This window comes from Podarcis muralis, chromosome 14 (genome assembly GCF_964188315.1).
Source record: "Podarcis muralis chromosome 14, rPodMur119.hap1.1, whole genome shotgun sequence".
NCBI lineage: Eukaryota > Metazoa > Chordata > Lepidosauria > Squamata > Lacertidae > Podarcis > Podarcis muralis.
The window spans coordinates 42,878,445-42,890,469 of record NC_135668.1 but is presented as its reverse complement, the minus strand read 5'-3'; the positions used below and the strand labels follow the sequence as shown (position 1 = coordinate 42,890,469).

The following is a 12,025-nucleotide window of genomic DNA, read 5'->3' as shown; positions in this document are numbered from 1 at the left end:
TCGCAAGACGAAATTAATTCGTTCCGCAAGTCTCTTCGTCTTGCGAGTTTTTCGTCTTGCGATGCACGGTTTCCCATAGGAATGCATTGAAAATCAATTAATGCGTTCCTAGGGAAACCGCCTTCAGACCAGGTCCGGGGACAGTCTGTCCCCGGACCTCTTCTGAAGGCTGGGGGGGGGGGGAGACAAGGGCTTTTCTTCCCACCCCCAGCATTTCAAAAAACCCCGGGACAGCGGAGGACTTCTCCGCTGTCCGGGGCGATCTTAAAATGCTGGCGGGCGGCATTTTAAAATCGCCCCGGGACAGCAGAGGACTTCTCCGCTGTCCTGGGCGATTTAAAAGCCCCTGGGAAGGCAGGCAGGGGGGACAAAGACTTATGCCCCCCGCCAGCCTTCAGAAGAGGTCCTGGACCTCTTCTGAAGGCGGGCGGGGGGCGAAAGTCTTTGCTCCCCCCCGCCTGCCTTCGAAAGCCCTCCGGGACAGGCAGGCAGGGGGGAGCAAAGACTTTCGCCCCCCGCCCGCCTTCAGAAGGTGTTCCCTCCCCGCCGCCCGGCTTCGGAGCATCGTCCCGAAGCCGGGCGGCGGGGGCAGGTGTTCCCTCCCCGCCGCCCGGCTTTGGAGCATCGTCCCGAAGCCGGGCGGGGGGGCAGGTGTTCCCGCCCCGCCGCCCGGCTTCAGAGCATCGTCCCGAAGCCGGGCGGGGGGGGGCAGGAGTTCCCGCCCCGCCGCCCGGCTTCGGAGCATCGTTCCGAAGCCGGGCGGCGGGGGCAGGTGTTCCCTCCCCGCCGCCGGGCTTCGGAGCATCGTTCCGAAGCCCGGCGGCGGCGGGAGGAGGTGTTCCCGCCCCGCCGCCAGGCTTCGGAGGAGGTCCGAGGACAGTGGGGAAGACGCGCTGCGCTTCCCCGCTGTCCCGGATATTTCCCTATGGGCTGTCGTCTTGCGAAGCAAGCCCATAGGGAAATTTGTCATGCGAAGCGCCTCCAAAACGGAAAACCCTTTCGTCTAGCGGGTTTTCCGTCTTGCGACGCGTTCGTCTTGCGAGGTACCACTGTAGTTCCAGTTTCATAGGGTACTGCATCCCCAAAGCATTTAACCTTTGGGCAATCCCAGCATAAATGAAAGCACATCTCAAGGGTTTGGCATCCCCTCCAACATTCTGGCGAGTAAAATAGTTATGTGGTGTTAAGTACAGTTTGTGAATTGACTTTAATGTGAGTTCTTTGTTCCTCACTGAGTCAGAACAAAATGTTAGTCTTGCTCCAATATTTGAAATTATAATTTCATCAGTGTCATTAGATGATGATACCTTGGATCTGCGAAGGTGATGTCTTGAGGGCTTGCTGGGTTATAAAGCTGGAAATAATAATAGGCATATAAAATAAATCCTGATGAAACATTTTTTTGAAATTTACATACCACATTTTCTGCCAATAAGAGCGGCACTCAAGATAGATATGCAACAAAATTAAATAATGTAATCAGGGTAATGTAACAAACACAAACATAATTTAAAAATCAAATTGTCAGATTGGACTGCTTAAGAATTAAAAATGCAGCCAGAGAAACATCAATAAAATTCCAGCCATAAAAAGGAAAACCAGCCCCATTCATTCTGAATGGCATTTCATAAAGAGGACAGCACATCCATATTGACTGTATTGGTTACTGCTCAGGAGTACAATTTGTACTATTGAACACTAACTCAATTCATAGTTCTGGCATTGACCTTTAAAACTGTTAATCGCCTGAGGCTTTGTCACATCAAAGACCAGATTTGCCCATATGTTGCTTCAAAGACTAGTTTGCCCAAGCCTGAAAGTTAAGATTGGCCTTGAAGGCCCTCTTTGTCCCACCTCCACTGGGAACACAGTTGGTAGGCATTAGGAACAGGTAGTGTCACTGCTTTAGAATACCAACAGGCATCCTCTGTTTACATTCTTATACTGGTTTCATGAACTTTTTCTTAATTCAGAGAGACATTTTTTGGGGTAATGCTGTATAAAACAATTCTATGGCAAAAGCGCAACTTGACATCAGTGTGTCAGAATGCTGAAATACAGTGCTTACTCTCAATTTCTCATATTCCTCTTACGTATATTTGCAGCAAGCACGCATTATTGTCAACAACGCACTGAAACTCTTTTCACAAGACAAGACTGGCATGGTTGACTTTGCCTTGGAATCTGGAGGTAAGTTCTGAGGGGATATTGCCTGTCTTCTACCAGAGGTGTTGAGCAACCATTTAAATAGTTTAAACATTTTGAGCTGGTCTTCATTACAGATAGTAAGTTCTGCAAAAGTTTGCTGGCTCTAGGAGCCTTTCCTGTTGTGGCCCCCAAACCCTTTAACTTTTCCCCTGGGTGTATTTGACTACCACCTAAAATAGCAGGGAGGAACCTTAGGCGGGGGGGGGGGGGCAAATGCAGTATTCCAGGCCTCTCTTTCTGGCCCTTGGGGCTCTCACCAGGGCACAACCCCTCCTTACCCTCTACCATCTCTCCCCCAGGCCATACTTTTCACTCAACTTCATACCCCCCTTGAGAGCTACAGCATTATACTAATTATAACTTGCTACTTCTTTTGTTTCATTTTGTAGCTTTCAGTGCCAGTTTTGCTTGATTTTAAATGGATTTGTTTTGTAAGCTGCCTTCAGGGCACTTGTCAAAAGGCTGGGGTATAAATCCCCCAAATAAATAAATATAGAATACTTCATCCCATAACAGGCTTTAGCTCAGAGACTAATAGAGTTTGTGTGTAAGAGGCTCAGACATAAGAGAAGTGGGTGGAGACAGCTTGGGAAATATGGCCTGGGCACCCCTGGAGATTAACGGCTAGTTGCATTGAGGAAAGAACAATTTACTCTTGACTCTGCAGTTATAGGAATCTAGAAATGTGCTTTAAATCAATCACTAGGAAAGCTAAAATTCTCCAACCTGAAAACCTCTTTCTACCTGGTTTAGAAAGGAACGCTAGTCAGTAGGAGTCATGGTTGAGATTAGCACTGCTCTTGTTAAAGTTGAACTTATTTCCCATAAAAATCCATCTTGTGTAGATACCTGTTTGGACATCTGGGTGGCTTATATCAATATATATGGTTAATTTAAGAAGGATATACAGATGATTATTGTATCCTAAATATGAGCCAACAGTGGGTTTTGTTTTTCCTTCACTTTTTGCCTTCGTTTTCCTTTTTATTTGTTAAATTTGCTTTTAAGAATTATTTTTTAAAAATAAGATTGGCATAGATATTTTTGCCATGTGTTCAGGTGGTGGGAATGTAAATAATTCACTGCCAAGAGGGGAAGAGGTGGGAGAAGGGGGAGCACATATTTGAAAAGCTAGCTCCTAATTGCTCAACCACAGCTAAGAGCAGAAGAGCCAGCTCCATCTGCACCACCAGCCCTTGGACTCTAGATTATTAGAGCAAGGAAGGTGAGGCTGTTCTTTATAAAGGAGAAAACAGACTGCTGTCCAGCAGCTAGAGTTTGTGCTAGCTGCCTTGTCTGTAGTCCCCCAAAGCATAGTTGGCTGCCAAGGGTTGAAAACGGCTGCATTAAGTACCACAAGGTTTTAGTATTTAAAAAGAATGAAGAGGCACACGCAGAGTAAGTCCGCACTGTCTTATTAACAAACCTGAATAGTTTCCTTGTTTCTTCAAGGTGGCAGTATTTTGAGTACTCGCTGTTCAGAGACGTACGAAACCAAAACAGCTCTAATTAGTCTCTTTGGAATTCCTTTGTGGTACTTCTCTCAATCTCCTCGCGTAGTGATCCAGGTAATTAAAAGGCTAGTGACTTTTAAAACACTTGGGAAACATATTTTCCCTCTTAAAGGCATAACTTGCTCAGGACTTTTGTCCAGAAGGGTTTCTGTCTCAACAGGTAAGGTCATTTCTGCTTAGTACAGCAGTATCTTGGCTTCCTCACATCTTGTTGGCATCCTGGCATCAGCTTCTTTCTTTGCTCATGGAATAGGAATGAATTTTGTGCCAATATTGGATGAGCTAACCTTGCTATCACTTAGTTTCCATCTCTTGTTAGCTTTTCTTCCAGAATCTCTGGCAAGAATTCGATGAAGGTGCATTTATATGTTGACTGTTGCTCAGTTCCTTACCACTGAGATGCTTTGCAGCTAAATTTGTGCACTCTTCAGAACCCAAATGTTGACCGGCTTTCTGAAACGATGTTACAGTCATGAATTCTGATGTCTAGTATATCCCGTGTGTGCACATTCTTGAAGTATAGGGCTGTTCCGTAGGGGTGTATGCCCTTATACAGCCAGGACAGTTGTCACTAACCCAACACTGAGCTTCTTTTATTAGCTATTTCATAATTTTTTATCCATTGTAAATGCATAAAATGCATTGTAAAAAAACACCAGTAGTTTTCAAATTGTGCACACAGGAAGCCTGTGGCTTCTCAGGGTGTTCAGTGAGAAGATCGGTAATAAACTTCCCTGAAAAACTGCTTGCCCACCAATAAGCACCTTCTGCAGTGTTCATGTACAGGGGTATTGAGTATGCAACAGGTCTGGATAAAAGGCAGAACATGGCTTGTTGGCTCCTGAGGTGTCTCTCTCTCCCCCCCCCCCCCGAATGCTGGACTAGAAAGCCTGATCTAGTCCTTAAAAAAGAGAGCACATTTAGGGTGACAATGCAGATCAGTCATACCTCTTGCTTTGTAACTATAAAATATACAAGTAGACTGTGGGGATTCTAAGCTTAAAAACAAAACAAAGAGACAGATCACACCAAACTAAGGTCAGCTCATAATTATTTTAGGAGGCACAGTAAGTTTAGAGAAGGTGATGGTGAAACCAAACAGACCTCAAACATGTCACTCAATTCCCCTACAATAGGTAGATTTCCCAAAACAGTGCAGAAAGTTTTAAAACCACTGAATTATGCAACAAAAGTTGCTTAAAGGTTTCTTAAAGGAAGCTATTTCAGATTATAATTGCTTCACATTTTTTATGATGATGCCACACGGCGTTATTATGTTGCTGTACTTTAGTTATTATAATTTTGAGCTGCTGAGCTACATGACTTAAAGGATACGCACCATCTAAGGAAATTATGCAATTTCTCAGTATATGCTTTGTCCACATTATAATGTCAGATCTCTTGTTATTTTTAAACTTATTAATGGAACTGTAACTTTTTTTTATTTCTTCCCTTAAGCCTGACATGCATCCTGGAAACTGCTGGGCTTTCAAAGGATCACAGGGATATCTGGTTGTCAGGCTTTCCATGATGATCTATCCTACAGCCTTCACCCTGGAACACATACCAAAAACACTTTCACCAACAGGCAATATTACCAGTGCTCCAAAGGATTTTTCAGTATATGTAAGCTTTATCTTTGACAAAATAGATTAGGGTGGTTTTCCTCAAATTTACGTATTTTGCAATTGTTATAAAAGGGGGGGTCAAAGGAAAAGGACTTCTTATACCTCAGTGTATTGATTTATCACCTAACCTTCCCCGGATGTGCCTGCTTCAAAACTCTTCCCTTGGGAACTGTATTTGACATCTGTACAAGCAGCTGTAAGAACAGACTGTTCTGATTAGCTTTTCAGTGTACCCAGATAGATAACATAAACGAATTTTCAGTAAAACAAAGAAATGAAAAGAACAGGAGATCACACATTCAACTTAATATATTTCGTGTTAAAATTGAAGTAGAAAGCCAAGATGTGATGGTTTATAAAAGTTACTCGTGCATACAGACCACATTTCAGCCATTTCTAGTATTTTACATTGCAATTATCCTGAGACTTTGTGGTGGTCTTTGTAGAAATCCAAGTAGTAAATTCATATTTTTCATATCCTAAAAATATTCAGGGTGTGTGTGGGATATGTTGTGTGTCCTACATGCTTTTATTGTGATCTTGTCTTTTAATAGGGACTGAGAGAGGTTGAAATTAAAACTGAATCATATAGTTACCTTCTCTGGTGAGAATTCAGAATAATATTAAACATTTGTGTTGGCAGGGTCTTGAAAGTGAGTATGAACAAGAGGGCGTACTTCTTGGGCAGTATATTTATGATCAAGATGGAGAGCCATTACAGATGTTTCAAGTAACGGTATGTCAACATTAGTACAAAACCTATCTGCCTTTAGGTTTTCTTTCGTTTACACTCTTGGAGGTATTGACATGAATGCAAATAGTATTAGGTTTGGATTTGCTACTGTAAAGCAAAGAAGCTAGATCATGCATGTGACAAATAAAATATAAAATTCTGGTTTGCTCCAGTCTTGCATATAAGCCCACAGAGTTTTTTTACTAGCGTACTTACTGCTCATTCACAGAAATCTTAAAGTAGCACAAGGCTTTCCAAACTGGAGGAAATTTGCATTTCAAATTCCCCTAACTGCAAATTCTCCCCTCCTCTAATATCACATAAATTGATCTGTGAACTGTTGGCCCTGCCTTTTTGCATGGGCTTGATGGATTTTTGACGTATTTTGACTGCAATAGTGCATGTAAAGTTGAATGCAAAGGAAGCTGTAGCAACAGTTATAGATACAACATTGTAATCCTGCTTCTTTTAAGGACAAAATACCGAAAAGCTAATGGTTGTGTCCAGTACTGGTCCTGCTCAAAGTAAACCTATTGAAGTTAATGAACATGACTAAGGGTTGCTAGGTCCTGCTGAGAAGAGACCCACTGAAATTAATAAACCTAAGTTATTCACATCCACTAACTTCAGTAGGTCTACTCTGTGTAGGACTAGCACTGGATACCACCCTAACTTATGTCCATTAATGTCAGTGAGTGCTGTGAGTAGGTTTTGGGTACAACCATAAGCACCCTTTTAGTCCAATTTTTTGCACTAAGAAATAACTGGTATGAGTTATGTGGTTAACAAGGGCTGGACTGAATTCATAGCATTTAACATTTATAACAATATAATTTATTCTACAGACAAATTACTTTTAAAATAAGTTATCTGCTAAGTTCTAACTTCTCCCTCGTCCTTTATTTTTTTAGGAGACAACTGAAAAACCATTCCAGATAGTGGAGCTAAGAATTTTTTCTAACTGGGGCCATACAGAGTACACTTGCCTCTATCGGTTTAGAGTGCATGGGAGACCTGCTGAATGAACCCTATGTACCCTTTCCTACTTCTTGGTGTATATTTTTTCTGTTTATATGTATATAAAGGGAAAGCCTGGAACACTGGAATTCTTAAAAGATACGTGATGGGCTGCAGGTTCCAAGTTCTTGGCTAAGTATAGAAGACTGCCAACAGAATTGTATATCAAACCAAATGGTTATTTGCTCGGATGCTCAGCTTGTACCTTCCAGACAGCTTTATATTTTTAACGTGTTCATTCTAAGAAAAATATTGCATGCCAACCGCTCTCATTTGCAAAACTCAGTTAACAAGCTAGTAAATATCTATTTTATTACTTTGCAATATAAGCTTTTTAAAACTTCTTTTTTTGGCAGCTAGGAATCTGTTTTCATTGCGGTGGCTCACCTTCCCCACGTATATGATTTTTAAAAAACGACCGTGGAAGCAGTCTACCATGTTCTGCAGTTAAATAGTTTCCAGTCACTTTGACGGGGTTTGCATGTGGTTCCAGCACAAGCCCTCTTTAAGGGGTGGAGACTGTGTGGCACCAGTAGTTGCTACATTGCCTTTTGGCCACAACCTCCCAGACCTGGTGCCACTTCACATACTTTTAAATTCTCAGCAGGATTTGACACCAGTGTTGTGTTTTTGAGGGAAAGGTTCTGATTTCATCTGGAATTGTCTAAGAACATCTTGCTAAAAGACACATTTGGTAAGAATATATTATGTTTTAATGTTACAGATAGGAAAGGAATAGAGCCAGAAGTCTATTCAGACTGGTAACCAAACTGGAAAAACAAAAGGAAAAAAAAAGCATCATTAACAGGTGTTTTAAACATAAATGGGTTTAAATTTTGATTTTTTAACAACTTTCCTTTTAAGCAAGTTGATGGTTACAGTAGCTAATAGCAGTTGAATGAATTAGAAGGTTTCCATGAGTGTTAAGTACAAAATTGGCCAAGCTTTTGAGCGTATTATCAACAGAAGTATATGCTGAATAAAGGAGGAAGAGGTCTCATCAATAAGAAATGGCCTGAAAGATGGGAAATAATAAGGAAGTGGAAGTGGAACCAGAATTAAAAGGATGATGCCAGAAATGCTAAACCTCAGATGAGGCAACCTGCAACCATGTTTCATCCCTGGGGCTTATTCACACATTCTCTTTTGTGCAGTTAAATATCCCAAGCCTCACTGGGTATTCTGGGGTTGCTGCTAATCTCTGGAAAGCCAGAGGAAACTTCACAAGATTGAATGTTGTTGAAACCTCAGGGGCAAAGTTTTGACAACACTTCTCCCAAAACAACTGTTTAAAAAAACACCCACACAATAACATGGTTATTAACTTCAAGACAGAAAATGAAGTTTTCCTAAAGCTCTTGTTACACATGGAACTTGTTGCATGCCCCGACAACTTGACATCTTTTAAATTGGAATTATTATTAGAAACCTTCCTTAGAAAAAAGATTCCTGAAAGTGGTGGCGTGTGAAAATCTTACCTTACGTTTTGCTTTTTTGGAGAGTTTATAATAATTGTTCTTTTGGGAACGACAAAATGGAGAGTTAATGTATGTTGCACAAAGAGTCCTCAAATATTTATAGAGAGTTTTATTTCCAGAAGACCATTTGCTCGCCTAAGTTCAGCTAGAAATAGAACCAATGGCCTATTGAGAAGAGCTTGTTAAAACCTGTACAGCTGTTACATAAACTGTAGGTTAAATATATAAATCAGAATTATCCTGTATAAATCCAAATGGGGGAAGTTGACGGGGTGGGGAATATTTTGCATAACACTAACTTATTTTTTAAAGACGTGAGATAGGACTTTGTGCAATGTATTTTTGTAAATGCTTTTTTCAAAATATTTGTCTCTGGTATCCTTTGCTGCCTCCAAACTGACAAGAAGCTATTGAAAATGTTTTAAGAGTTTAACTTTTGGAAAGTGCATGTAATATTTGGAACTAAGTAATAAAAGTTTTCTTTTTTTCCCCTTTTGGTATTTATGCTGAATGCTTGTAATAACTTGGCAATTTTTAAAGCCGCTGAAAGGCAGCTGGCAGTCATCTTATTTAAGTGCAAAGTGACTTGTTTCAGGACAATCTGGTTTATGATTGCTGCCCAGCACACAGCACAGTTATGTATGTAATAGAAAAGCAATGTGCCACACCACTTAAGCTACTACATAAATAGTCTTGGAAAGAATTCAGCAAACTTGGAGAGGATGGATCTTTCAATGGTTATTGATAGCTAAAGGTAACCCCCATCTGCAAAGGCCTGTCCCTCTGGTGACCAGACTTTCAGATACAAATAGGACAGCAGTCACTCATTCCCCACCTCTGACCTTTCCAGAGCAATCTGGTTGACAACAGCTACCAGACTCAGAACTTGGGTCCAATTCAGTATGGCATTTTCTTCTTCTGGTTCTCTTGGCCTATCTCTGCACCAAATGCTCTGCCTTCCTCCCCCAAATTATGCAGAAAGTATATTATGGAGGTACTTTTGTTCACGTTTTATAGATCCAAGGGCATGTAGAATTTGCTGTGTGTGTCTTGTGTGAAGGAAACACACAACCATGCAAGAATTAAATTTTATATAAAAGTTCAAGAAATGCTTTTACTTCTTAAATTACTACTGGTTTGCTACTAAATACCTGCAATATATCCTGGTTTTGCTCCAAGGAGCTCAAGCACAGCTATCCCCCCCCCTCCATTTTATCCTCATGACAACCCTGCAGTGTTTTTGCACAGTGCTTAAGTCTGTACCCAGTATCATATTACATGCTTTGTGAGGATTCATTGGAGTCACACGAGGCGAGATCAGTGATTGGGCATCTGTATGCTTTCCCTAGCCTAGCAGCTTTGGGGAAGGAGCTATCTAGACTGAGGAAATAATGCAGTGGAAAGATTAAAAGAGAACTGGTGATTGATCTACAAGCTGGGACCCTGCCCAGCTGCATAATAAGAACTGGAGAAAAGGAAACATCAGGAGATCCAGTCATGGATCTCCTGCAGCTCTTCTAGCTTTGTCCTCTTGTCTCCTCTTTCTGGAAATGAGGAGTAGCATTAATGCAAAATGAAACATCTGTTTTAATTGATCTGTTCAAGTCAGTCCTGAACATCTGTAAATAAAAAATGTATTCAGGGGAACATTTTCAGAATACTTTAGTATGGAAGTTTTTTGTCACAGTTTAAAGCTGTTGTGTACTAATGAAGCATATCTATCAACTTGACATCGTTGCTTTCCAATGAGGGAGCAAATATGCAATTTGGTTGCTAACTGCAGGAGAGAGAACAAAAATTGCTTAGTTGTGCCTGTTTGAAAGAGATTTGCAATTTCTTGCCCTTATAAAAACCTGACTCTGTTGGAAACAAATAGTATGCTTGAAACATGTTCAGAATATAACAAATAGGACAGGTGTGGTTTCTTCTGCCACATTTTTTTAAGAGTAATTTAGCCACGTCTGTTTACAGAGATACACCCAGTACCAATGTTGTTCGTTTCAATTGTGTTGGTAGTTTAACAGGTTCAGCTTCCATGGCCTGTCATTACTGATGAAGGTAGATGTTTCCTGGGTACTTCCCAAATAAGAAGCAATGTCTTGTAAGGCGGAAGCAGTTCTGGATGAATTGCGTGCAGCTCCATCTGTTTTTTTTATATATAAACAAAAAACTGGCTCTTGACTGTGTCAATATAGAATGAATGCTGTGAGGTTTCCCACACATCCAACATGCACTCCATCCACATTTTAGCTTTTACAAGATTCTCCTACATGCCTTTTCAGTGTCTAAAACATTTTAAATAATAAAGCCAATGGGTCAGAAACTGGAAGAGCATTGCTGCAGATGGGGAAAAGGAAGGAGTTACCTTGCTGCCCTTTTCTACTTAAAATAAGTTCTGGATTAATATTTTGTAGAGTGGTGTGTTAGATAGCTGGAGCACAAGGGAGCTTCAGACAAAATATGTGTGAGGAGGGGTAGGGTGTTGTGCTGGCTACCTCTGTTGTCCAGAATATATTTTTGTTTATTATGTTTAAACATAGCCCAAGTATCAAAATAAAACTTCATAAGACAAATGCATAAAAATGAAACCAAACCAAGGCTGGCATGGGATGTTACATTCACAAGAAAAAATGATACAGCTGGTTATCTTTATATTTGCAATAAGATAGAGAAATGAAGACTACCGTCATAGCGAACGAGAGAATGAGGTACAATATACAGAAACCTAAGCCTAAACCTACAACAAGAAACCATCAGAGACACAAGGAGTACCAAGAAAAAAGGCTACTATGTCAAGAAAAATGTTCAGTGAGTTAGATGTTACCTATCCTAGGGCTGTGGAAGAGAAAAGTGTAAATTTTCTTTATGTATTCAATGAAATCCCAACAAACAGACAAAAGAGGTTGTTCCTTTCCAAAAACGAGGATCAGGTAAATTTCTCGTGTAATGCAATTTTCCAAATATTATTTCACCATAACGTGGTGTTAAATTAAAAATGTCTTCCACCTTTGGGTAATCGGTAGGCGTGCAGAAAAAAAGGCAATGTAAGAAATCTTTTAATTTTTGTATCTTGATATTCTTTCCTTCAAAAAATAAAATAAAACCAATTTGGGCAAAAGTAAAATGTTTTCTTTTAGGATCTTATTTATGTCACCAGAAGCCTTCCGCCCAAATCGCTGCACCCCAGATCAGTCCCACCAAAGGTGGTAGTGGATCCACCTTGATCCTACGAACTCCTCCAGGAATCCGAAGAAGCACTCGAGGGACATGCAAGAGAACTGAATCATAGAACTGGAAGGAACCACGAGGATCATCTCGTCCAACCCCCTTGCAGGCAACGTCGTCATGGAGACGCCGCTGGAGACGCCCCCTGCGCCCTACACCCCCTCCCTCCTCATCTGAGGCGCGCGCCGAGCCACGTCGGACGTCACACTCTCGGAGACGCCG

The 12,025-nt window shown here is 41.1% G+C and overlaps 1 protein-coding gene across 22 annotated transcripts in view; it reads left to right on the top strand.

The window, feature by feature from the left end:
• The window catches only part of SUN1 (Sad1 and UNC84 domain containing 1), a 55,790-nt gene extending 46,720 nt beyond the window's left edge, over positions 1-9,070 (top strand). For all 22 annotated transcript variants that reach the window (XM_077918550.1, XM_077918549.1, XM_077918561.1 and 19 more), the window contains 5 exons: positions 2,106-2,190; positions 3,661-3,776; positions 5,181-5,348; positions 5,994-6,086; positions 6,995-9,070. In XM_077918550.1, coding sequence (XP_077774676.1) covers positions 2,106-2,190; positions 3,661-3,776; positions 5,181-5,348; positions 5,994-6,086; positions 6,995-7,108 — 576 coding nt within the window. In that variant the 3' untranslated portion in view covers positions 7,109-9,070. The remainder of the gene's footprint in view (positions 1-2,105; positions 2,191-3,660; positions 3,777-5,180; positions 5,349-5,993; positions 6,087-6,994) is intronic.
• The last annotated feature ends 2,955 nt before the right edge of the window (positions 9,071-12,025 follow it).